This window comes from Scyliorhinus canicula, chromosome 11 (genome assembly GCF_902713615.1).
Source record: "Scyliorhinus canicula chromosome 11, sScyCan1.1, whole genome shotgun sequence".
NCBI classification, from domain to species: Eukaryota; Metazoa; Chordata; class Chondrichthyes; order Carcharhiniformes; family Scyliorhinidae; genus Scyliorhinus; species Scyliorhinus canicula.
This window is the reverse complement of record NC_052156.1, coordinates 74,459,392-74,487,226: the sequence shown is the minus strand read 5'-3', so window position 1 is coordinate 74,487,226 and position 27,835 is coordinate 74,459,392. Positions and strand designations below refer to the sequence as shown.

The 27,835-nt window shown below is 47.8% G+C and overlaps 1 protein-coding gene across 4 annotated transcripts in view; it reads right to left on the bottom strand.

Moving 5' to 3' along the window:
* LOC119973141 (inositol 1,4,5-trisphosphate receptor type 1) overlaps positions 1-27,835 on the bottom strand; it is a 624,311-nt gene that overhangs the window by 178,274 nt on the left and 418,202 nt on the right. For all 4 annotated transcript variants that reach the window (XM_038810748.1, XM_038810749.1, XM_038810750.1 and 1 more), the window contains 4 exons: positions 26,738-26,833; positions 26,526-26,648; positions 21,732-21,839; positions 11,863-12,055 (listed from right to left, as the gene is read on the bottom strand). In XM_038810748.1, the coding sequence (XP_038666676.1) occupies positions 11,863-12,055; positions 21,732-21,839; positions 26,526-26,648; positions 26,738-26,833 (520 nt within the window). The remainder of the gene's footprint in view (positions 1-11,862; positions 12,056-21,731; positions 21,840-26,525; positions 26,649-26,737; positions 26,834-27,835) is intronic.

Sequence of the window (27,835 nt, the reverse complement as noted above, 5' to 3'; positions counted from 1 at the left end):
TATACAAGAACATAATTTCAAAGTTTACACATGTCTGAGAAAGGCAGTAAACATTGATGAGGATAGAAATGCACTTCAGGAGAGTGGCAAATTGGCCAGGCATGTGGCAGATGAATCATAACGCAGATAATTGTGAAGTGGATACATCTTAGTAGGAAGAATGAGGAAAAGCAATATGAAATATATGGTACAATTTGGAAAGGAGATGCAAGAGGCGAGAAACCCGGGGATGTACACAAAGTAGCAGGACAATTGTTAAAGCTATTAAATAAAATATATACAGGATACTTTGCTTTATTAGGAGAAGCATACAGTACAAGGAAGTCATGCTAAACCTTTCTAAATCACTGGGTAGGCCCCAGCTGGAACATTGTTATAGTTCTGGGCTCCACATTTTAGGACATATATCAAAGTCTTAGAGAGGATGCAGAAGAGATTTATTGAAATAGTACAAGGGATGGAGCACTTTAATTCCAAATTGTACAGCGTGGTCACAATGTTGGAATGGGAATGGAAGTGATGTAAGCTGCTCTTCTATGCAAGTTAATTGGTAATGCTCAAATCGAGCAATCAAATTAGTCCTGTTAATTTCACAAATTAAGAAAATACAAAACACAAAAAGTTGCTGAAAGAGTAATGGAAGTAGTTACAGCAGGGGTTCGTCAGTTGTGCTTTAGATTAAGCTAATATTACCTGTGCCTTATTTGTTAGCATAGCTTAATGTTGTCCTCGAGGGTTTGTTAAAATAGTGGATGTGTTAAATTATAATTGGTTCCTCTTAATCATCTCAAGGGAGTTAGAATTCCCTCATGGCAGCGTCACTGCGTTGCACATGCGACTGATACTACAGGAGCAAATTACAGGCACGCTTTGTAATGGAAAGAGCTGTGGTTGTAACACTGCCTGGCCATACAACTTTCATGTGAACTTTCAATAAACTGACCAGATTCATCAAAATATGGGTATAAGAGGATTGTGGTTTGGGAAGTGCTGGAAGGGGAAATCCATCAAATACAAAAATTCAAATCAGTGTGTGAAAACTCTCATCAGAGACTGATAGATGTGAATCATGTACCTCCGTGTTTGGCCTGGAATCACTATTACTATTTCATCAACAACAAATTTTAATTGAGAGTAGGTATCAGTTCCTGTATGGTTTGCAGTTATATTACGTCATTCAAACTTCCCAAGCTTGAAGGGACTATTCCATCAGCAACTGCAGTTCTCTGGGGAAATGTAAATCTGTTTGAGTTTAACGTATATCCTTGTCAACACTCAATCTGGTTTACTCATCACACAGTGGTGTCTGACAAGACACATCCTCTGGGGCTGGTTTAGCAGGGCTAAATAGCTGGCTTTTAAAGCAGACCAAGGCAGGCCAGCAGCGCAGGTTCAATTCCCATACCAACCTCCCCGAACAGGCGCCGGAATGTGGCGACTGGGGGCTTTTCACACTAACTTCATTTGAAACCTACTTGTGACAATAAGCGATTTTCATTTCATTTCAATACACCTCAGCTGTGCTGCCCCAGTACATCACATGTCTCTTTTCTTTTGAAAAGCAACATGCAACAAGACAACAGCTTTAACATAAGAATACCGTGAGGCACTAATGGAGTAGTATTCGAAATATGGACACAGGCAGAGAGAGTGAGATTAACAACTGCAACTGAAAAGTTGGTTTCAGAGGTATGTTTTAAGGGGGTGGGCGGGGGGCGGATTAGGGAGGTGGGGGGCGGAATAGGGAGGTGGGGGGCGGAATAGGGAGGTGGGGGGCGGAATAGGGAGGTGGGGGGCGGAATAGGGAGGTGGGGGGCGGAATAGGGAGGTGGGGGGCGGAATAGGGAGGTGGGGGGCGGAATAGGGGGGTGGGGGGCGGAATAGGGAGGTGGGGGGCGGAATAGGGAGGTGGGGGGCGGAATAGGGAGGTGGGGGGCGGAATAGGGAGGTGGGGGGCGGAATAGGGAGGTGGGGGGCGGAATAGGGAGGTGGGGGCGGAGTAGGGAGGTGGGGGGCGGAATAGGGAGGTGGGGGTAGGGAGTAGGGAGGTGGGGGTAGGGAGTAGGGAGGTGGGGGGCGGAATAGGGAGGTGGGGGGCGGAATAGGGAGGTGGGGGGCGGAATAGGGAGGTGGGGGGGCGGAATAGGGAGGTGGGGGGCGGAATAGGGAGGTGGGGGGCGGAATAGGGAGGTGGGGGGCGGAATAGGGAGGTGGGGGGCGGAATAGGGAGGTGGGGGGCGGAATAGGGAGGTGGGGGGCGGAATAGGGAGGTGGGGGGCGGAATAGGGAGGTGGGGGGCGGAATAGGGAGGTGGGGGGCGGAATAGGGAGGTGGGGGTAGGGAGTAGGGAGAACGGGGAGTAGGAAGTGGGGAGGGGAGGGGAAAGGGAGGCCATGAGAAATGATGGGCGACAAACAGAATTACAGAAAAACATATTTAAAGTAATGTGTGCCAGAAGCCCCTGTTTTGAGTCCCACCCCAGGACTTGGTGGCCGAGGAAGGCACATTCATAACGAGGTCAATCCTGTGTCATCCTGCAAATCCTTCCAAACATGCCAATGGCTGCTGGTAAGAGTGGGAGGGACTCCTGGTCAGTCATGTTCGGTGTGGAGTGGGGCTCCTCAAGCTACGAGACCCTGGCTGCTGACTAGCGACCTGTTCCAGAATTACTAGCTATGGAAACAGACAAAAGTCTGCCTTAGTGCATCACTAAGTGCGGGAAGAGAATTGGGAATTGAAACATACAACTATGGAGGAAGATCTTTTGTGGAAAAGTGACTCATTTGAAGAACCATTGGGGAAGCTGAAGTTGAAATGGAAATGAATGCAATTTAGGGCAAAGACACAGAATTATGAAATAAATACGTCACTTCATCTTTACAGAGAAAGAGAAAGGCAACTTAGACAAGTCAGGCATCAGATTTCCAGGAACAGCAAAAGAGGAACTAAATAGTATGCAAAGAGTAACTTATCTAAGCATGATCAGATTAGACTCATGATACAGACAAAGGGCAATGTGTAAACTATTGGTCTTAAAGGAGACTAGTGAAGTAAAGAGACGTTAACTGGCATATTTCGCCAATGATTTGCAGTTTCCAAGAATTGAAGGTCAACATTACAATGCATGGGGGTGCCGTACTTAAAAACCTGTTGGGACACATTTTGAGTTGTCGTGTGAATACTTGGAATACCTATGGTCAGAATGGATTGAGGAAGGAGAGATTGGTGTTATTCTGGGCATGAGAAATTTGATATTTATATATTAGATGAGGGTGGAGCGGTGAGCTCACAAGATGGTGCTGGGTGCGGCATGGAACATGGCCTGTTGTCCATGTTAAGTATAGGACTCCTACCTGAACCTGGTGGGATTAAATAACTGGCAGGCTGTGGTGGTATGAATGGGAGCACTGCCATTGGTGCAGAGCACTGGTTTCCCGTTGGCTCTTGCTGGTCATGTGCCTCTCGGCTGATTGGCTGGGACTAGTCATGTGACTGCTCACCAATTGGTCGAGAGGCTAGTAGACCCCGCCTCCGAGGCGGGGTATAAGTACCCAGAGTTCCCAGCAGTCGGCCTTTCACTGTAGTCGACCACCAGGCTAACATCTAGCTGATTAAAGCCTAAGTTTGGACCTTCATCGTGTCGCGCATCTAATTGATGGTACATCAATTTAATCAGCTAGAATTTTGAAATGGAGCTACGCATCAAGCCTGACTGCCTCCGCATCAGCCCGCATGCTTCGAACGCGCCTGAAATCTTTAAACATTGGCTGGCGTGTTTCCACAGTTACCTGACGACTGCAGCCAGCAAGCCCACCAAGGAGCAGAAACTCCACATCCTCCACTCGTGTGTGGGCACGGCGGTATACTCAATGATTGAGGACGAACATGATTATGACGCGGCCATGGATCTCCTGAGAGGACACATTCTCCGGCCGGTCAACGAAGTATATGCACGGCATCTCCTGGCTACCAGACAACGGTTCCCTGGTGAGTCCCTCGACGAGTTTTACCGGGCCCTAGCGGCTCTGGGGAGAAATTGCGCCTGAACCCAAGTTTCTGCGACAGAGCACATGGAACTTTTAATTAGAGACACTTACGTTGCCGGCATGCAATCCTCCTCTATCCGCCAGCAATTACTGGAAAAGAATGCCCTCAGCCTAGCTGAGGCACGGACCCTCGCAACCTCCCTGGAGGTCGCCGACCTGAACGCCCGCGCATATGCCCCCGGCCGCGCGGCAACCCCTTGGACTTCATGGCACGCGCCACCTCCGTCCTCCGCTGACCCCGACCCCCTCAGGCCTCTGCTGCGGGACGCTCCGACAAGCTAGTGGGGCCCCGCTGCTATCTTTGCGGCCTCTCAAAACACCCCCGCCCGTGCTGCCCGGCCCGCTCCGCTCAAGAGCTGCGGGAAGAAGGGCCATTACGCTGTGGTCTGCCAGACCAAGTCAGTTGCTGCTGTTCCGCGCAGCGAACATGGATCACCCCCCCCCCCCCCCGGGCCCTCCCAGGGCCCAGCGCCGCGCACCGACCTCTCCGGCCCGCCTCCCGGCCCCCGCAACAGGCCCACGGTCCTCCCTACCCCCGCTCCCGGCTGCCCTGACTGGCCCGCAGACGCCGCTGACCTGGCCCCCAGCCGCCACGAGGGTCCCACGGGCGCCGCCATCTTGGGGCCCCGGCTCCACGTGTGGGTCCTGGGCGCCGCCATCTTGTGGCCCCGACTCCACGTGCGGGTCCTGGGCTCCGCCATCTTGGGCCAACACGGAAGGCCCTGCCAGCGATTACTCTGCCACCGAGGATGATCTGGAACTCTCGCCACGACTTGCTTCCATCACACTCGACCAGTCACGACCACGCACGCTCGCCAAGACAACGACATCGATCCAGCTCAACGAGCACGAGACAAAATGCCTACTGGACTCTGGGAACACGGAAAGTTTCGTCCACCCCGACACGGTATGACGCTGCACGCTCCCCATCCACCCGGTCAAACATATGATCGAGTTAGCCTCGGGTTCGTAATCCGTCCAGATCACTGGGTGCTGCATAGCGGACCTCAGTCCAGGGGAGGGTTTTCAAAAGCTACAAACTCATCATCCTCCCCCGTCTATGCGTTCCGGCACTCTTGGGCCCAGATTTCCAGTGCAACCTGCAGAGCTTGATCTTCCAATTCGGTGGCCCTATTCCCCCCCCTTACTGTCACGTCCCTCAAAGTGGACCCCCCTTCCTTGTTTGCTAATCTCACCCCAGATTGTAAACCTGTCGCCACTAGGAGCAGACAATACAGTGCCCAGGACCGGACCTTCATCGGGTCCGAGGTCCAGAAGCTCATAAAGGAAGGAGTCATAGAGGCCAGCAACAGTCCCTGGCGAGCTCAAGTGCTGGTAGTTCGGACTGGGGAGAAAAACCGGATGGTCATTGACTACAGTCAGACCATCAACACGTTTACGCAGCTGGACGCGTACCCTCTCCCCCGTATTTCCGACCTGGTTAACAGGATCGCGAAATACTAAGTCTTTTCCGCGGTGGACCTTAAGTCTGTCTACCACCAGCTCCCCATCCGCGCGAGTGACAGCAAGTACACCGCGTTTGAGGCAGATGGGCGCCTCTACCACTTCCTCAGGGTTCCATTCGGTGTCACAAATGGGGTCACGGTCTTCCAACGGGAGATGGACCGAATGGTCGACAAGTACGGTTTACGGGCTACCTTCCCGTATCTCGATAACGTCACCATCTGCGGCCACGACCAGCAGGACCATGACATTAACCTCCAAAAGTTCCTCCGAACCGCAGAACTCCTTAATTTAACCTACAATAAGGATAAGTGCGTGTTTAGCACCGACCGTCTAGCCATCCTTGGCTACGTCGTGCGTAACGGAGTGATAGGCCCCAATCCCGAACGCATGCGCCCCCTAATGGAACTCCCTCTCTCCAACACCCTCAAATCCCTCAAACGCTGCCTGGGCTTCTTCTCCTATTACGCCCAGTGGGTCCCCACCTACGCCGACAAAGCCCGACTCCTCATCCAGTCCACCTCCTTTACCCTGTCGATGGAGGCCCGCCAGGCCTTTAGCCGCATCAAAGCGGATATCGCAAAGGCCCGATGCATGCTATCGACGGGTCCCTCCCATTCCAGGCCGAGAGCGACACCTCCGAAGTTGCTCTAGCGGCCACCCTGAACCAAGCGGGCAGACCCGTGGCCTTCTTCTCCCGGACACTCCACGCTACCGAACTCCGCCATTCCTCGGTGGAAAAGGAGGTTCAGGCCATAGTTGAAGCTGTGCGATATTGGAGGCACTATCTGGCCGGCAGGAAGTTTACCCTCCTCACGGACCAACGGTCAGTAGCCTCCATGTTCGATAATGCACAGAGGGGCAAGATCAAGAACGACAAGATCTTGCGGTGGTGGATCGAGTTGTCCACGTACAACTACGATATCTTGTATCGTCCTGGGAAGCTCAACGAGTCTCCCGATGCCCTACCCCGCAGTACCTGCGCCAGCGCGCAGATTGACCGCCTCCGCTCCCTCCACACGGACCTCTGCCATCCAGGGGTAACCTGTTTTTACCACTTTTTCAAGACCCGCAACCTGCCCTACTCCGTTGAGGAAGTCAGGGGCGTCACCAGGGACTGCCACATCTGCGCAGAGTGCATACCGCACTTCTACTGCCCCGAGCAAGCGCATCTGATCAAGGCGTCCCGGCCCTTCGAGCGTCTCAGTATAGACTTCAAGGGTCCCCTCCCCTCCAACAACCGCAACACATATTTCTTGAGTGTTATTGACGAGTACTCCTGCTTCCCTTTCGCCATCCCCTGCCCCGACATGACCACAACAACCGTCATAAAGGCCCTCCTGTCCATTTTCTCCCTGTTCAGTTACCTCACGTACATCCACAGCAACCGGGGGTCCTCCTTTATGAATGACGAACTGCGTCAATTCCTGCTCAGCAGGGGCATAGCCTCTAGCAGGATGACCAGTTATAACCATTGGGGTAACGGGCAGGTCGAGCGTGAGAATGGCACCATCTGGAAGACCATGCTGCTGGCCCTACGGTCCAGAGATCTCCCTATCCCCTGTTGGCAAGAGGTCATCCCCGACACCCTCCATTCAATCCGGTCTCTCCTCTGTACCACCACTAATCAAACACCTCATGAACGTCTTCTTGTTTTCCCCAGGAAGTCGTCCTCAGGATCCCCTCTCCCGACCTGGCTGGCCAACCCCGGGCCCATCTTGCTCCGGAAGCATGTGCGGGTGCACAGGTCCGATCCGTTGGTTGAGCGAGTTCAGTTACTCCACGCCAACCCGCAGTATGCGTACGTGGAGTATCCCGACGGTCGGCAGGATACGGTCTCGCTTCGGGGCCTGGCACCCGCCGGCGTGCGGCCTTCCCCCCCCTACATCAACACCTCCCCCCCCAATCCCGATTCCCCTCAGCGCCCCCTGCGCCCCCATGACCAAGCGCACAGACCTCCCCTTCCCCGATCACAGCATCTCCATCACCGGCCCGGGGTATGGAGACACATCTACAACCGACGCTCCCGGAGTCAAGAATGACCACCGGCCCGACGTCACCGGCTCCACTGCGACGGTCCACCAGGACACCACGGGCAGCCGACAGGCTGATTGTGTCCATCTGATGCAACCATGGGACTTTATTGGACTCTATTGTAATATATTATTTTTGCACCCAACTGTATTCGGTTTAGTTCACTTTTGCCTGAGCCAGTGGGCAGCCCCCATCTTCTCGATTGTCTCTACTCATACCACCAGTCCTCGGCCCCCCCCTCTCTCTTTTCCCCTTACAACACCCCCCCCCCGGCTTCTTTCTCCACAAGGGGTGAATGTGGTGGTATGAATGGGAGCACTGCCATTGGTGCAGAGCACTGGTTTCCCATTGGCTCTGGCTGGTCATGTTCCTCTCGACTGATTGGCTGGGCCTAGTCATGTGACTGCTCACCAATTTGTCGAGAGGCTAGTAGACCCCGCCTCGGTAAGTACCCAGAGTTTCCGGCGGTCGGCCTTTCACTGTAGTCGACCACCGGGCTAACATCTAGCTGATTAAAGCCTAAGTTTGGACCTTCATCGTGTCTCGCATCCAATTGATGGTACATCACAGGCTAGAGTAGGAGCTTGGGAAATAGAAGACCCTGGCCATGCACACAAGGGAAAAGCCCCATGCTCCAAGTAAAGTGATGGGATCTTGGGGGAGGATGTCCGGAAGTGATCACGGAAAAAAAAGAGGTAAAGTTTAATTGAGAGACACAGAAGAACATGTTCCCTGTTAAACCATTAAAAAAAATGAAAATGAACAACTTTCCTGGGCCTCTTCTGGCCCTGTGCCCATCAGCCTGGATTCAATGGATTGACTGGTCCTGAGCACAACCAGGAAAAAAATCAAGTCAGGGCCCTAATTGCAACATGGAACCCCAAGCTTTACCTATAAAAGTGGTTATCGTCATTCCCAAATCCATAAAGCAGTGCAGTTAAAATGTAGCAGGCAAGGGAGCATTGAGAACAGAATGGAAAGCATGTCGGGCTATTAGATGACAACCACAGTAATTACTGAGGTAGATATTAGATCACTGGTGAAAGAATTACACCTGTAATTCAAAATAAATATGAAGGAATAAGGTAAGGGACATGGAAGTGATGATAGGGTACTTTGCTCAATTGGAAGATACAACTGTGTCTGGCTGAGCAAATTGCTTGCTTGTGTGCTGTAATATCCAGTAGTAGAATTAAATAGCATTAAGTGGATTATATTTATCTACATTGAACTCTTAACTGCCGTACATTTACCTTGTTACAAAATCTTAGAAACCTAGTTGCACAGTGCCTAATTATACTTCCTTTGCCTCCTAAGGGGCAGCACGGTGGCACAATGGTTAGCACTTGCCTCACAGCTCCAGGGACCCAGGTTCAATTCCTGACTCAGGTGACTGTGTGGAGTTTGCACTTTCTCCCTATGTTTGTGCGAGTTTTCCCTGGGTGTTCCGGTTTCCTCCCACTGTCCAAAGATGTGCAGGTTAGGTGGATTGGCCATGCTAAATTGTCCCTCAGTGTCCAAAGGTGTGCAGATTAGGTAGGGCTACTGGGTTACAGGGATAGGGTGGAGGTGTAGGCTTAATTATGGTGCTTTCTCCAAGGACCGGTGTAGATCCAATGGGCTGAATGGCCTCTTTCTCCACTGCAGGGATTCTATGAATTCTGGTATCATCTGGCACCAATTATGCTGGGGAAGCAACATCCCATTTACAATTTTATAAAGAACAATATCAAACTTGAATTAGCCTGAAGTCTCCTCCACCATGGCACAGTGGTTAGCACTGCTGTCTCACAGCACCAGGGACCCAGGTTTGATTACGGCTTGGGTGACTTGTGTGGAGTTTGCACATTTTCCCTGAGTGGGCTTCCTCTGGGTACCTCCCACAGTCCAAAGTTGTGCAGGTTAGGTGGATTGGCCATGATCAATGCATGGGTTTACGAGGGTGGGGCTGGAGAGTGGGCCTCGGTGGTGTGCTCTTTTGGAGAATCGGTGCAGATTCGATGGGCCAAATAGCCTCCTTTGGCACAAAAATGGACATACATCAGCAACACTTTGGGGCACAAGGAAACATCAAACCCACACCAGCATACTTTTGCTCTGACACTTAAAACTACATTTTCAACTCATTTAACAATCAGTTTGTTTAAGAATCTGCATTTGAAGGAGGTCTTCAATTTTTAATGTGACTTAAGCACACACCGTGAAACTAACTTCAAATATTCAGAAAACAGAGGTGGTCTCAGTGAGGATAACATTTTTTAAAAACACTCAAAAAAACTGAATCCGAAAACCAGACGAAAGGGCCATTTTCTGATATATCTGAACATCTGGTCACAATTCACAAGCGCAATTGGAGGATGCTTGTATTTGAGAGTCAAAGCATGGCCTGTTTTGTAGGTGATGATTCAAACTTGATGTAGAAATATAAAAGATAGCAGAAACCAGGGCAGCACGGTGGCGCAGTGGGTTAGCCCTGCTGCCTCACGGCGACGAGGTCCCAGGTTCGATCCCGGCTCTGGGTCACTGTTCGTGTGGAGTTTGCACATTCTCCCCGTGTTTGTATGGGTTTTGCCCCCACAACCCAAAGATGTGCAGGATAGGTGGATTGAACACGCTAAATTGCCTCTTAATTGGAGAAAATTACTTGGGTACACTAAATTTATTTAAAAAAAGATAGCAGAAACCTGGGCATATTATAGTTCTTCGTGTAATTTACTTATGCCCAAAATTGGTTTGTGTGATTACAGAGGTGTTTGGGTGCAAATTATGATAAAGCAAAGAATGTACACTCATTCATCTTGCACCTTCCACAGCTGCAGGACATTGCATTTTTTTTTTTAAATTTAGAGTACCCAATTCATTTTTTCCAATTAAGGGGCAATTTAGCGTGGCCAATCCACCTAGCCTGCACATCTTTGGGTTGTGGGGGCGAAACCCACGCAAACACGGGGAGAATGTGCAAACTCCACATGGACAGTGACCCAGAGCCGGGATCGAACCTGGGACCTCGGCGCCGTGAGGCTACAGGGCTAACCCACTGAGCCACCGTGCTGCCCCGGACATTGCATTTTACAGTCAATTAAGTATTTTGTGTATTCACCCGTATAATGCGAAAAGCATAATTGCCAATTTGTGCACAAAGATTTTTCAAAAAGTAATTTGATAAAGACCAGTCCAAAGATGTGCAGGTTAGGTGGATTGGCCCTGTTTAATTGCTCCTTAGAGGTAGGGTTATGGGGACAGGGTGGGGGAGTGGGCCTACGTGGGATATTCTTTTGGAGGGTCAGTGCAGACTCGATGGGCCGAATGTCGTCCTCCTTCACTGCAGGGAATCTATATGATATGATTGAAAAATAGATAATCCGAGGGTAAAATAGGGCTTCAGCTTGACATCTCATCCAAAAGACGGCACTTTTGACAAGGCAGCACTGAAGTATCAGCCTGGGATATGTTCTCAAGTCTCTGGGGTGGGGTCTCAGGTAACCTCAGACCTTTCAAGACCATCATCAAGATTGCCAAGGCTCCTTTGGCAGCACCTGACAAACCCACTACCACTAGCATCTAGAAGGACAAGGGCAGCAGATACCTGGAACACCACCACCTGGAGGTTCCCCTCAAAGTCACTTGGAAATATATCACCGTTCCTTCACTGTCGCTGGAACCCCGTCCCTAACAACATTGTGGCTGTACTTACACCTCAGGGACTGCAGCGTTTCAGGGAGTCAGCTCACCACCACTTCCTCGAGGGCAACTGGGGATGGACAATAACCCCCTCACCACATGAATGAATTTTAAAAAACTGAACTAAACACCATAACAAAGTGAATAGCATCAGCCACAGATGCTACCCAATGATCTCAGTAGAAACCATATTGTTGCTTTTCATTGAGCATGAGAATCAATTCTCAAGCTGAGATCCCAAACCTCTCTCACCAACGACTGTCCTTGGACTGTGCTGATCCTGCCTATGAATATTTACAAACACTTATAATTCTCTCAGTTCTGAAGGATTATTTTTCTTCCAGGCTGAGATGCCACAGACCAAGGTCAGATATAATTAATGGTAAAACATGTAGAGAGATAAACTATAGCCTCAATTATACTTCTAATATCCGTGTAGTGAAAAGTGCATTTGATGACAAGTGTCCCATCTGGACTAACTCAGCAGTCAATGCATGTGCAAAGCATGAAAGCTTCAAGGTTATTTGTTGGGTTATTAAGTGGCAAAAAGATCAGGATGAGGAAAGGATTCAGCTTTTTTCCTTGCATTACAGCTTAAAGCTGAAACGAAATGTAGTTAAAAAGAAATTAAACCTACCTCGAAGCTTCTTTTGCCAGTTCATTTCATTGAAGAGGTCCTCCGAGCTGAGGAAGAAGTCATTTATCTTGCTGCCTTGCTCATCCCGCTCAGTGGTATAATACACACGCAATTTAGATTCCTTGGTGAGGAACTCGCAGATATTTGGAACAGGGAAAACTATTTGTTCCATTGTGCGATCCTGCCTCACAATCTGCAGATATAGGAATTGAATTAAAATATACTATTAATATCAGAATTAATACTTTACCTTTGCGAGCATTAGCTATATAAATTTGCATCATTAGTTACCCAGTTTACACTGTACATGCAATATAATATGGAAACTTTTTGGACAGCAGATCCTTCGTGTCTATACATGTTACTTCTTGTAACACTTTTCCACTCAACATTTTAATATGTAAGTTGTTTGTAAAAAAACTTACAAATGGAAAAGAAAATAGGTAATGATTTCACCATCATGGTCTATTGATGAACACAACCAAATCACCTCAAATACTTTTTGAAAACATTTTCATCCACCATTTATTTTCTCAGAAATTCATTTTTTGATCAGCAAGGTTGTAAATAACTCTTCTAAAAAGATACATCAACATGATTATATCTCCATATTGGATTGTCTTTAATGTCTTTTAAGGTCTTTCTTGACAGCCTGTTTCAAAGCCCTGGGTTTTGACTGGATAGTTTCACTTCGGATTGTTGGAATATATGAAATGAAATGAAAATCGCTTATTGTCACGAGTAGGCTTCAATTAAGTTACTGTGAAAAGCTCCTAGTCGCCACATTCCAGTGCCTGTCCGGGGAGGCTGGTACGGGAATCAAACCGTGTTGCTGGCCTGCTTGGTCTGCTTTTTTTTTTAAAAAGCCAGTGATTTAGCCGAGTGAACTAAACCAGCCTTAAGGGAAAGCAACATGCCATCACTGGAAGGGAAGTTGGTCATGCGATCTAGCCGCAGTCTCACTTTAGCCTGTGAGCAAAACACAGCACACACAACTCTGCTGCTGACATCTTCAAACTTTCTATTCATGTATATTTTCCCCATGTATCTAAATAAACATAATGGTCTGATGAGTGATTGATGTTTTTCCAGAAATATGGCACAGACCAGATGGAGAGGGCTTTCAAATGGGTCTGTACTTTCCGAGCACGTGCAGCGTTCCAACTTATGCATCAATAAGATCTGTAAGGCAGAAGGGTGCACCTCAGGAGTGGGTGGGTTGTCTCACGAGGAAAGGTTGGACAGGTTAGGTTTGCATGCACTGGAGTTTAAAAGAACAAGAGGCGACTTGAATTAAACCTTTAAGATCCTGAGGGGTCTTGACAGGTTGGATGTGAAGGGGATTTTTCCTCTTTTGGGAGAATCCAGAACTAGGAGGCAATTGTTTAAAAATAAGGGGTCACTCATTTAAGACAGATGAGAAGAATTTTTTTTCTCTCTTCCTTAAAAGGCGGCGGGAGCAAAGTATTTGAATATTTTTACGCCAGAGCTAGATAGATCCTAGATGAGCAGTGGGTGAAAGGTCATCGACAGTAGGCGGCAACGTGGACTTGAGGTTACAATCAGATCAGTCATGATCTAACTGAATGGCGGAGCAGGCTCGAGGGGCCTATTCCTGCTCCTAATTCATATGTTTGTATGCCTCTTCATGCTTGGAGATTTAAAATGTTCTTCATGTCTCCCAGAACACTGGAAGAAACTGGAGATGAAATCCCCAACACTTCATTTCACAGAAGTCAAGTATTTATTGATGCTTTTCTAACATGCACAGATCCGACAAAGTAAACCTGTGATCGGCAGCACACAGGATTGCTGGTTCTTCAATGATTTCTTTTTGAGAAGTGACAAGGGCATGGAATATACTCTCGGTGGGGGGTTCAATGTTCATCACCAAGAGTGGCTCAATTCTACTCCTACTGAGCTAGCTTGGCAAAGCCCGGAGGGTCATACCTGCCAGACTGGACTTGCATTAGGTGGTGAGAGAATGAGTGCACAGGGAGGACTTAATTAACTCTACCTCAACGATCTACCAGTCACTTCCCTTAAGATTTGGTAGGAATGCTTCCAGTGACGGACGTGGAGAGGATGTTTCCACGTGTAGGAAAAACTAGAACCAGAGGACACCATCTCAGACTGCAGGGACGATCCTTTAAAACTGAGATGAGGAGGGATTTCTTCAGCCAGAGGGTGGTGAATCTGTGGAAATCTTTGCCACAGAAGGCGATGGAGGGTCTTTAAGACAGAGTTATATAGGTTCTTGATTAATTAGGAGATTAGGGGTTATGGGGAGAAGGCAGGAGAATGGGGATGAGAAAATATCAGCCATGATTGAATGGCAGAGCAGACTCGATGGGCCGAGTGGCCTAATTCTGCTCCTATATCTTATGGTCTAAGTGGAGGTTGCATGTTGGGTGGTTCTTGCTTGAGGCTCAGGTTTTTGGACTTTAATGCCCGGTTTCAGGGGCTATTTTTGAACGAGCTGGTGCATGAAGGCATAAGGAAGGTGGGGGATGTTGAAGACCCAGAAGAAAGCTACTGGAAAGGGGGAAAGCCAAAGTTAGCTGTCGAGTGAACGGGTGAAACCGGCAGCAGGAAAGATGGTGGAGGCTGGATCGCTGCTCCCCTCACAATGGATATTCTGACCGAGTTGATGGCCGGAGAATTTGAGAAGCAGTTCACTAAGCAAATGGAGGTGCTGTGAAAGGAGATGATGGCTGCGATGAAGGAGTGGGTAAAGGAGGCGATTGCCTCTGTGAAGGCGGCAGTGTGGAAGACATCAGCTGAGGTATAGGAGCAAGGAGAGAAGCTAAAGGAGCTGGAGGAAGCTCTGGTAGCACAGGGACCAGTTCGCCTGGATTGGTGAGGAGAGGGCTCAGAGCCAAGGTGGAGGAACTGGAGAACAGGTCGAGGCAGCAGAACGTAAGATTGTGGTCCTGCCTGAGGGGGTGGAGGGCCCGAGGCCGACTGAGTACTTTGTGAAGATGATGGCAGAGACATTGGAGGAGGGGGAAGAACCCTCCCGATACAAGCTGGGCAGGTCTCATCAGTCGCACAGGCCCAAGCTGAAGGCAAACGAGCCAAGGGTAGTTATAATTTGCTTCCATAAGTTTCACATCAAGGAGAAGGTCCTGAGTTGGGCGAAGCAAAGGCGTGAGGTGAAGCAGTAAGGCATTGGTATTCAGAAATACCAAGACTTGACGGTTAAACTAGTGAGAAGGTGGGCGGCCTTCAGATGGATGGAGGCAGCAATCTACAGTAATGGTGTGAGGTTTGGCGTGGTCTCCCAGGCGAAGTGGAGGGTGACCTACAATTCGAGGGACTTCTACTTCGAGATGGTGGAGGCACTGGAGGTGTTTGTGAAGGCCGAAAGACTGGGACTGAAATGAGAGATGGGAATCCCAGCTAAATTCTACAAGAAATTTAAGGACAAGTTGGCGCTGCTGATGGTGGGAATGTTGAGAATGCGATAGGCACGGGTGACTTTCCGCAAAAGATGGGGCAGGCTTAGATTTCGCTGCTGCTAAAGAAGGATAAGGACCCGGTGGAGTGTGGATCATACAGGACAATATCTCTACTGAATATAGATGCCAAGATATTGGCAAAGGTGCTGTCGTTAATGTTGGAGGGATGTCTCCCGAAGGTGATTGAAGAGGATCAGAGGGGTTTGTGAACAGAAGGCAGCTGTTCTCAAACGTGAAGAGGTTGTTGCATGCGATCCTATCTCCGGCAGAGGAAAAGGAGACGGAGATGGTGGTGGCACTGGACGCAGAGAAGGTGTTTGATCGGGTAGAGTGGGATTAATTGATGGCCGTTCGATTGGAGAGATTTGGAATTGGGCCGAGGTCCTTGGCGTGGATTTGGCTGTTGTATAAGATGCTGATGGCAAATTGTTGTACTAACGACATGAACTCGGGGTACTTTGTACTGCACCGGGACACGAGACAGGGGTGCTCTAAGTCCCCCCCCCCCCCCCCCTATTGTTTGCATTGGCTACTACCAAAGCCCTTGGCCATTACAGTAAGGAGCTCGGAGTTGTGGAAGGGGATAGTGAGCAGGGGGGATGGGGCGGGGTAGAACATAGGGTGTCACTATACGCCAATGATCTGCTATTGAATATCTCGGAACCAAGCACGCCGGTGGGTAGTATAATGGAGCTGCTCCAGAGATTCGGGACGTTCTCGGGCTATAAATTGAATTTAGTCAAGAGCGAGTATTTTATGGTCCCCTCGCTGGGTGCAGGGGCGGGCTGCCATTTTGTTTGGTGGAAACCCATTTTAGGTATTTAGGTGTGCAGGTCGCTCGGGATTGGGGAGGACTCCGAAGATGTAAATTTCACTAGTTTAGTGGGAGGGTGAAGGCCGATTTGGCAAGGTGGGACAACCTCCCTCTGTTGTTGGCAGGCCGGGTGCAGGCAGTTAAAATGAATGTTTTGCTGTATTATTACTGGCCGGCAAATGCTGAGAAGGTGCAGGGCTGGGTGAGAGGGGGGACTTCCAGTGGGTTAGAATGGAGGAGAGTCTATGCAGGGAGTCCGGGTCGAGGGCGTTGACAACAGCGCTGCTCCCAATGACCCCGGGGAAATACTCAGGGAATACGGTGGTAGTGGTGACGCTCAGGATCTGGAAGCAGTTGCGCCAGCACTTTAGGTTGTGGGCGGGGTCAAGGGAAATGCCGATTCTAAGGAGTCATAGATTTGAACTGGGAGGTGGGTTGGGAATTTTCGGAGATGGAAGTTAGGGTATGAAAGGAATTTTTTATGGGAGGCCGGTTTGTGAAGTTGGAGGAGCTGGGGGAGAAATATGGATTGGGGCAGGGGGAGATATTTGAATATATGCAGGCCCCAAATTTTGCCAGGAAGGAGGTACAGAGCTTTCCGATTGCACCGACCCCCACACTGTTGGAAGAAATATTGACGGCAGGGGGTTTGAATTCCTCTGTTGGGGTGGAGGTCGGCTTATCCACCCTGTGCCTCAGAGTGGGGGAGGGACCTGCTGGAGTTCCTAACACTTAGAACATAGAACATAGAACAGTACAGCACAGAACAGGCCCTTCAGCCCTCGATGTTGTGCCGAGCAATGATCACCCTACTTAAACCCACATAACCCGTATACCCGTAACCCAACAATCCCCCCATTAACCTTACACTACGGGCAATTTAGCATGGCCAATCCACCTAACCCGCACATCTTTGGACTGTGGGAGGAAACCGGAGCACCCGGAGGAAACCCACGCACACACAGGGAGGACGTGCAGACTCCACACAGACAGTGACCCAGCCGGGAATCGAACCTGGGACCCTGGAGCTGTGAAGCATTGATGCTAACCACCATGCTACCGTGAGGCCCACTTGAGAAAATAAAGTTCGAGTTGAGGGGGAGGACGGAAGGGTAATGCAACTCATTTCATAGAATTTACAGTGCAGAAGGAGGCCATTCGGCCCATCGAGTCTGCACTGGCTCTTGGAAAGAGCACCCTACCCAAGGTAAACAACTCCACCCTATCCCCATAACCCAGTAACCCCACCCAACACTAAGGGCAATTTTGAACAGTAAGGGCAATTTATCATGGCCAATCGACTTAACCTGCACATCTTTGGACTGTGGGAGGAAACCGGAGTACCCGGAGGAAACATTCATGGGCTGTGTTCATCGTGCATTTTCACAAATTGGATGACATTGAACATTAGTGGGGTGGGGGGGGGGGGGGGGGGGGGGGGGGGCGTTTGGAATACATAAATTAATGATGATTCTTTTTCATTGGTGTTGTGTGTTAAGAATGTTGGGAGCTGTTTGAGGGTGGGTGGGTGGGATGAGGGGATTGTTGGCTAAGGGATTGCCATTGTGATGCTCGATCAATAACTCCAGAAGCGAGATTGGAGACAATTGAAGGCTTTATTGCACCAGATGTTTCCCCCAGCAGCACAGGTACAGAAGGCAGCTGCTGGGGAGACAAGAGCTCTTATACTCCACCTTACTGGGCGGAACCAGCAGGCAGGCTAAACCAATGAAACAGCAGTCTCAGGTACCGCCCACACCAATGGTCTGACAGCATTATTCAGAGGTACCGTAATACCTCTAATACCGACTACCACACATTGTATTAGCTGTTATTGTAATTATTTGTTGTAAATATGATGAAAATGTGAAAAAGGAGGAGAATAAAAATATTTATTATAAACAAAAAGGAATGTTTTGCCACTATTCTTGGTTTTAATTTCTGTGCCTGCTGGTCTTTTTATCAAAGTCTTTCTTCAGGGTGGATGTTGATCTCTTCGTTCATTTGCGAGGGGGGGCAAAGATGGTCAGGATAAGGACAGTGGTTCTGCAGAGAGGACGACAGGCAGGGAGGGTTAGGCCTCCCAAACATGCTGTACTATTATTGGCCAGCGAATGTGGAGAAGGTGCGGGGCTGGAACAAGGAGGGTGGAGGCCCGGTGGGTAAAGGTGTAGGGGGTCAGGGTTGCAGGCATTGGCAATGGCGCCACTTCCGATGGCTTCAAGAAAATGAAGGATTGGCCCCTTAGGGTACAATTTGCACGCCTAGATGAGTTGGGAGAGCAATATGGGGTGGCGCAGGGTGAAGGGCTCAGGTACATGCAGGTTCGAGACTTTGCAAGAAAGATTTTCTCGCCTTTCCTGATAGCCCCAACCCTCTCGTTGCTAGAGGTGGTGCAGTCAGCAGGAGGACTGGATAGTGTTGTTTTGGCGATCTACAGGAGGATCCTGGAAAAGGATAGGGTGTCCATGGATGGGATTAAGGCAAAGTGGGAGGAGGAGCTGGGGGGGGGGGGGGGGGGGGAGAGAGGGGGTCGTTGGAAGAGGGACTATGGCGTGAGGTGCTGCGGAGGGAAAATAGCTCAACTTCGTGCGCGAGATTGGGGTTGATACGTCTGCAAGTAGCACAAAGGATACACCTCACAAAATTACTGATGAGTCAGCTGTTCGTGAGGGTGCAGGATATCTGTGAACGATGTGGGAGGGGTCCCGAGAACCATGTTCACATGTTTTGGTCCTGCCCGAAGCTGGAAAGGTTTTGAAGGACGGTGTTCAGCATAATCTCAGGGGTTATGCATATGGAGGGGAGGGAGGGGAAGGGAAGGTTGAGGAGGTTTCTTGGGCGGGATTGTTTTTTTTTTTATATTGTTGGGGTTGCTCTTCTTGTTTTTCTCTTCTATGGTGGAAACGGTGAAAATATGTGGAATAAAAATATTTTAAAAACATATTTGGTGGGAGTGTCAACTGCACAGTCTTTGTGGGGACCAAGTCTCATCTCTACACGGAGGACATCCTGCACAGTTGTGTGGCACTATCACGGTGCTAAATGGGACATATCAGGAACAGATCTAGTAACTAACTGGGCATCCATGAGGCATTGCTGCCCATCAGCAGAACTGTATACCATCACACTCTGTAACCTCACTGCCCAGTATATCCCTCATTATACCATCAAGCCAGGATGCCCATCTGGTTCAATGGGGAGTGTAGACTGCCATGCTATAGGGAACACCAGGCATACTCAGAAATTAGGTGTCAAACTGGTGAAGCTACATCTCCAGACCAAATGTATGCTGAACAGCATGCTATAGCCAGAACTAAGCAAAACTGCCAGATCAAGACCGAGCTCTGCAGTTCTCACACATTCAGTTATAAATGGCGGTGCAAATAATAGGAGGAGGCAGCTTCTTGAACATCCTCATTTTCAATGACAGTGGAGTCCAGCACATGAACGGAAAAGTCAAAGCTGATGTGTTTGCTGCCACGTTCAGCCAGAGGTCCTGAACGGATGATTGTTCAAAGCCTCCTCCTCCTGAGGTCCCCAGTATGAGAAATGCCAATCTTCAGCCAATTCAATTACTTCAAGTGACAAAGCAAAATAGCTGAGTGTACTGGACACAGCACAGGTTAGCTTCCCTGACTGTAGAGTGGAAGAGCTGTACTCTAGTGCAGCTATGCACTAAGCTGTTCTCGCACATCTGGTATCCACCCAGCAATGTGGATGACTGGTGCCTCAAGGTTTCTGACCTCAAAACTCTCCTGTTGTCCTGTGCCCATATTCAATCAGCTGGACAAAGTAGGTTGGACATGTCTATTGTTATCTTAAGTCATGTGCTTCCCTGGGATTAGCCTCCTGATGTTGATTCAGTGTTTCACGTGCTGCCAGGCAATTCAATTGGGTTTCAATTTCAAGCTTGGGTAGGTTTGGGCTAGAGTGCAAATGGAATTGCATGATTATGAAAAACATCTTGGAAGATGTCATTTTGGGTTAGGTGTGGGTCAGATGTGCAACATTCAAGAAGAGGCAGTGGTAGTGAACTGGAAGAAGTCACCGCTGATTACCCAAATTCTGTTAGATTTCCACCCAAAAGACGAGGATTTATTCAACTACCAGATATTTTAATTTGTGTTGTGTGGGGATTTGAATTTGTCACAGCTATAAGCACAAGTCCCTTCTTGTGCATTCCTACCTGGAGAGCAATCTCCAGCAAATGACCAGATGACAGTGACAATTCTCATGTTTTTATATTGATTGATACCAACCACAGCAATTTGCTACAATTAATAAGCCCACCCAGCAGTGGCTCACATTAATGTAGATAAACCTTTGATAACACAAAGCTTCTTCCCATACCAGAGGATCATACTAAAGGAGAGCTTTCGGCAGTAGCATTACATTTTATACAGGTCCCAGAGCTATTACGTGAATTTGAACAGTACATTGAAGCAGAATCCATTAAGCCGACTTTTGACTGAAAGGGATCGAAATGCAAGAAATCTGAATAGATTCCATTTATATGAACCCCACCGGAGGTTAAGCTTGGAAATCGAGAACACTAACATTTCAGTCACCCCACCGCAACCATCAGTGTGAATGGAGGAACAGGGGCAGCACAGTGGTGCGATGGTTATCGCTGCCCACTCACGGTGCTGAGGAACTGGGTTCGATCCCGGCCCCAGGACAATGTCAGTATGGCGTTTTTATATTCTTCCCGTGGATCGCACCCCCACAACCCAATAAGATGTGCAGGCTAGGTCAATTGGCCACGCTAAATTGCCCCTTAATTGGAAAAAAAGAATTGATTATTCTAAATTTATTTTTAAAAATGTTAATGGAGAAACACCATTGAGCCATTGTTCACCTGCTGGCCAGCTGCAATTTTCCACCTCAGAAGGGGAGTAGGTGACTAGACATTGGAATGATGTCTGACAGTTAAAATGTGCCATGCATCCTTTCCACACATCCAGACAGAGAATAGCTTCCTTCCTGCCTATTCCTCTCAGAGTTAAAACAGGCATCAAGGAACCTCCTGTTGACTCTCTGATCAAGACCAGTTTGAATACCAACAAATAACCATTTTGGTGCATCATTATTTTCTATCGAAAAAAAATTAAAACTACAAGTTTCAATAACTGGACCAGTTATTGACTTATTCACCTCATTCAAAGTGAACATGGTACTAATCAGCTTTAGAAAACAAAGAAGGTTCCTCTTTATCTGTGCAGTGCCACTCAATCATCCTTAGCCTCTCATTTGGCATTTGCTTGCCAACTTAATCGACTATTTCCACTGCATGCTGTTGGAAACATCACAAGTCGAGACTAAAAATGACTTTGCGACTTGAGACACCTTGTGTCATCTTGGTCGATTCCCAAGATAACAAGCCTTGTTTTTCCGGAATTCTTTGTGCCAAAGAGGAACGCTTGACTGATTAGCTCTTTGTTTTGGTTCCCAAACCATCTTCAAACCTTCTGTTGGTATGTTTTCTAATTATCTCATACGTCAGTACATTCCTTTGCATCAATCAAGGTTTTAAATAAGGACTTTCCAAGTTTCTGGTATCCATTTGTTTTTAATGTCTCGTTTTTACTGACCTCAATCTGAGCCGTGTGTTTAGCATAATACTCCAAGGCTTCATCTCCTTCACCCATCTGACTGCCAGGCTTCAGCATCTGTTGCAGTTCTTTGTTATGACGTGCCAACTGCAGGAATAAGGCAGGTTATGAGTATCAGAGCTGAAACTGTCACATTCGTCCACAGCTGAAGTTCAAACGAACCTAAAATGTTTTGTTTAGTAGTTGACATTTCAAGCATTCCCTCACATCAACTGATCCCAAGGTACCCTCTTTATTGCTTAAAACTGGCAGCTGGCACTAAAAGGCTGTATTCTTTTTTTTCTCATCTTGCAAAAATGGTGGGGCACTACACCCACCGACGTACATTCCCCAGGTACATGTGCTTGTGAGTCACCAAGACTCAACTATTGCTGGGACAATTAAAAATCTATCTAGGTTAATGGGAGGTAAACAGTGAAACACCAATGGCTATTTGGGGCAAGAGTTTTGCTGAATCAATGCCAGTAAGCTTCTTTGTTCAACAAATAACTTTCTAATCCTGGCATTTGAAAGTCCTCAGTCTCTCACATACTGCTACATTCATGAATGGTGGTGGACAATTAATTAAACCACCAACTGGAGGAGGAGGCTCAGCTAATATCCCCATCCTCATTTATGGGGGAGCATCACCCATCAGTGCAAAAGACAAGACAAGGCATCTGCTACCATTTTGAACCAGAAGTACAGAGTGGATGATCCATCGCGGTCCCCTCTGAGGTCCATCACAGATGTCAAGTTGTCTGCCAATTCGACTCACCCCACATGATATCAAGAAACAGCTGAAGGCACTAGACACTGCAAAGACTGTGCCCCAACATTCTTCCAGAAATAGTACTGAAAACCTGTGATCCAGAACTAACCAGACCTTGAGACAAGCTGGCTTGGGGTTATATGGTGGCATTGTAGCAATATCGCTGGGCTAGTAATCCAGGGGCCCAGGTGAATGCTCCGGGAACACTGTTCAAATCTCACCACAGAAGCTGGTGGAATTTAAATTCAATTAATTAAGCTGGAAATAAGAGCTAGCTTCAGTATTGATGACCTTGGAGTTCTTGTTAATTGTCGTAAAAAAACTATCTGAATCACTAAAATCACCTCGGGAAGGAATCTCTTGTGCTTACCTGGTCTAGCCGACATGTAGCTCCAGATCCTGCGCTCTGAAATGGTCTAGCAAGTTACTTAATGATATCAAATTACTACTCAACAAGAATGAAACCAGACTGATCACCTGTAATTGACCGAGGTGCTGGAAACGACAATGGCAAACATAGCCCTGTCAACCCTGCAAAGTTCTCCTCAATAAGATCTGGGGAGTGTATCAAAATTGGGAGAGCTGTCCCACAGATTGGTCAAGCAACAGCCTGACACCATACCAAAGAGGCAATGACCGAAACATTCTTGGGCATGTCCTCTCTCGCCGACGGGACAGATCCAGCATAGATGGCATCACAGTGGTGTAGAGTCAGGAGGCAGTTGCCCTGGGAATCCTCAACCTTGACTCTGGACTCCCATGAAGTCTCATGGCATCAGATCAAACATGGGAAAGGAAACCTTCTGCTGCTAACCAGCTACTGCAGCCCTCGACTTGTCCTCATCAATGTACCTGCCGCAGGTGCATCTGTCCATGACAATATTAGTAACCGTGACCATCACACGGTGCTTGGGAAGACTAAGTCCCATCTTCTCACTGAGGATACCCTCCATCGTGTTGTGCGGCACTGTCAACATGCCAGATGGGTTAGATTTCGAATAGATCTAACAACTCAAAAGTGGACACCATGAGGCATTATGGGCCACCAGCAGAATTGTATTCACCCACAGTCTGTAACCTCATGGTCCGGCATATCCCCACTTTACCCATTACCATCAAGCTTGGGGATCAGTCCTGGTTCAATGAAGAATGCAGGAGGATATGCTCAAAGGAGCACCAGGAATACATGAAAATGAAACATCAGCTTGGTGAAGATATAGCATGAACTAACTACTTGCATGGCAAACTGTGAACGCAGCATGCAATAGGCAGATGCAAGCGATTCCACAACCAACGGACCAGACCTAAGCTTTCCGTCGCTGCCATATCCATCCATGAATGGTGGTGGAAAATTAAACAACTGACTGGAGGAAGAGGCTTCACAAATATCCCCATCTGCAATGAAGGGGAAGCCCAGCACAATAGTGCAAAAGAGAAGGCTGAAGCATTTGCAACAATCTTCAGCCCAAGTGCCGAGTGGATGATCCATGTCAACCTCCTGAAGTGCTCAGCATTACAAATGACAGTCTTCAGTTAACTCAATTTACTCCACGTGATATCAAGAACCAAGAAATGGCTGAAGGCACTGGATACTGCAAAGGATATGGGCCCTGACAACATTCTGGCAAAGTAGTGAAGAATTCTTCTCCAAGACTAGCCACACAGCTAACCAACCTAACCAACCTAACTGGCCTTCACCCGGCAATGTGAAAATTGACCAAGTTTGCCTTATCCACAAAAAGCAGGCCAAATTCAACCCAATCAGTCTACTCAGTCTAAGTGATGGCCTCTTTCTGCACTGTAAACTCTATGTCTATGCTATCAAGTGTCATGTATTTGGCAATGAGCTGCTCATTGATGATCAGTTTGGGTTCCACTAGGGCCATTCAGCTCCTGACCCCTTTGCAGCCTTGATACAAACATGGACAGAAGAGCCGAATTCCAACAGTGAGGCAGGAGTGACTGCCCTTGACGTCGAGGCAGCATTTGACCGAGTGTGGCATCAAGGGGCCTTAACAAAACTGGAATCAATGGGAATCAGGAGGCAAACTCTCCACTGGTTTGGGTCATACCACTCCACAAAAATAAATAGTATGGTTGTTAGAGATCAATCCGCATAGCCCCAGGATATTGCTGCACGAGTTCCTCAGGGCAAATCATTATCAACTGTTCTATCAGAAGTGGAGATTTTCGCTGATCATTGCACAATGTTCAGCACCATTTGTGACCTCTCAGTCCCTGTCTATGTGCAATAAGATCTGGATGACATTCAGGCCTGAAAGTGGCAAGTAACATTTTCACTACACAAAGACCAGACAATGAGCATCTCCAACTGCAGTGAATCGAATCACCTCTCCTTGACATTCAATGGCATTACCATCACTGAATTCTTCACTACATCATCCTGGGGGTTACCGTTGACCAGAAATTGAACTGGACCAGCCAAACAAATACTGTGGCCACAAGCAGGTAAGAGGCTGGGAATTCTGCAGCAAGTATCACAGCTCCTGACTCCCCAAAGCTTTTTCACCATCTACAAACTTAAAACTGCCCTTCTGCCAGCTCAGAGCTGTTTTCAGGAGATCTTCCCCACACAGCCAACACATAGGCTCCCCAAAATACCATCCTTTCAGGTTCCATTGTTCTCAGGTCTCTTTGAAACTTCAAAATATGAAGTCTTCCATGTTTCTGTCTCTGCTTTTGGATCAATAAAATGTAATGTCCCCTCCTCTGTTAACCCATGAAGTCCAATAAGATACCCCGTGCGCACATACACAGTTGTTACATTTCCCCAGGATGAAAGTAAGGTGGGGTTTCTGGTCCCATTGCTAAACAGTAGCCTCTGTTGCAAAGTGGATGTTTGAACAATGAATGAGGGAGGATTGGGTTCCATTATAAAGTCTTCTTTCTCCCCCACTGAGCTTTCTTAGTGTGGTCTCTCATCATGAACTACAATGTGGCAAGGTGAAACCCATCGAAACACAGCCCAGTAGAAGTCATCGACTGCCATAGAGCACAGTGGAGGCCAAAGGTGGAAGAATACATGGCTGAACCAAATGTGGATGCCTGGCAAGTAGAAGCACCATGAAGGCAGTAGATGGGTCATGGGAGTTGGCAGACAGGCATAAGCCCGGGTATCTTCAATGTACATGTGGAAGTTCATCCCACATTTATGAGGTAGCTTGCAGGTGAGGAACGGAAATAGGCCAAAGATGGTTAAAAAGCAGACTAACAAATCTGTGCATGTAACATGATTGTGAAGACCTTAATAGAGAAGTGTGTGTTATGCAATATTGCCAGGGAGGGAAAAAAGTACGGCACAGTATACAGTGCATGGTTTTAAAGGGATTTTTAAAAATCCAAATTGAATGTCATCAGTATTGACTGAAAATATTTCACCTGTGGACCATAAATTAAAAATATGAAAGGAACACACAGACATGGGCAGCACGGTAGCATGGTGGTTAGCATAAATGCTTCACAGCTCCAGGGTCCCAGGTTCGATTCCCGGCTGGGTCACTGTCTGTGTGGAGTCTGCACATCCTCCCCCTGTGTGCGTGGGTTTCCTCTGGGTGCTCCGGTTTCCTCCCACAGTCCAAAGATGTGCGGGTTAGGTGGATTGGCCATGCTAAATTGCCCGTAGTGTCCTAAAGGTTAAAGGGGGGGGAGTTGTTGGGTTACGGATATAGGGTGGATATGTGGGTTTGAGTAGGGTGATCATTGCTCGGCACAACATCGAGGGCCGAAGGGCCTATTCTGTGCTGTACTGTTCTATGAATTCTATGAACATGTTCCTCAGCTGAAACAATTTGTTGCATAATAAAATTCATCTTTTAAATGTTACTTGTAACGAAGGGGAAATGTTGCTGGGTAAAATGAGCCAAATTGGAAGAAACGCCTTTTCAGTATTATGGGCAACTAGCTAAAACAAATGAACGGTGCGTCATTCCTGCCATCTCAGCCACAAACACACCTTTGTTACATTATCCTTAGCCAAACCCATGCTTGATGTGAGCAGTTACCTGGTGTGCGAGTATGTAAATGTTGTGGCCAACATTCCTGGGTGACGCTGCATGATCCTCGCCGTCCTCAACTTCCTCAAACTCCACCTCCCCCTGGAGGTAGGCTTTCTTTATCACTTCAACCTAAAAAAATAATCATCGGCTTCATCACCAAAGCATTTAATCTCTTTCGGTGGAAAAAATAATTTTCTGTGTTTCAAAAGGCTCCTTACCAGTTCCTTGGGCCTCATGTTATAAAGTATTCTCTCTGCATTTTCGCTGTCGTGTCTGCTCTCCATTATTGCCAGCAGCAGTTTGGAGGCATTATTCTGTTGAAAGAACATATCACCAAGTCAGTATATGGAAGACTGTCTAAACACAGTGCAACTTTTAAAAGTATGATGAAATCTTAAGAGCAAGCAGTGATATTAGGGTATCAACAAAGGGACAGCACGGTGGCACAGTGGTTAGCACTGCTGCCTCACGACGCTGAGGTCCCAGGTTCGATCCCGGCTCTGGGTCACAGTCCGTGTGGAATTTGCACATTCTCCCCGTGCTTGCGTGGGTTTAGCCCCCACAACACAAAGATGTGCAGGCTAGGTGGATTGGCCACGCTACATTGCCCCTCAATTGGAAAAAATGAATTGGGTACTCTAAATTTATAAAAAAAAGGTATCAACAAATAATAAGGTCTCTACAAATTACTAAGTCACTGATTGTTGCTTATCCACTATCATGGCCATATCTGATCTTGATAATTTAGAAGTCCCATTCAAATTAAGAGATTAATTGAGTAGATGACAAAGGTGTCATTAATCTTCAAGGAAAAAATAGCTTCCATTCAGTTCAAATAAAGCATTTCATTCCTGAGACAAATAATGGATACAACAACAGAAAATGCTGGAAAACCTCAGCAGGTCTGGGAGCAACTACGGACAGAGAAATGGAGTTAATGTTTCGAATACACGTGACTCCTCTTCAGAGCTGAAAGACTGGACACGTTAAGCCTATACCCACTGGAGTTTAGAAAAAGGAGGGGTGATCTTATTGAAACATATATCAGAACCCGAGGGGACCTGATAGAGTGGATACCCAGAGGATGTTTCTTCCTGCGGGGGAGACTAAAACTAGTGGCTTAAAAACAGGCGGTCTCCCTTATGAGGAGAAACGTTTTCACCAAAACGATCATTGGGTGTGTGTAATTCTCTTCCCCAGAAAGCAGTGGAGGTTGACTCTTTGAATTTATTCAAGGCAGCTTTAGACAGATTGTTGTGAGGCAAGCAAGTCAAGGGTCATGGGGGGCAGACAGGAAGCTGGAGTCCACAACCGGG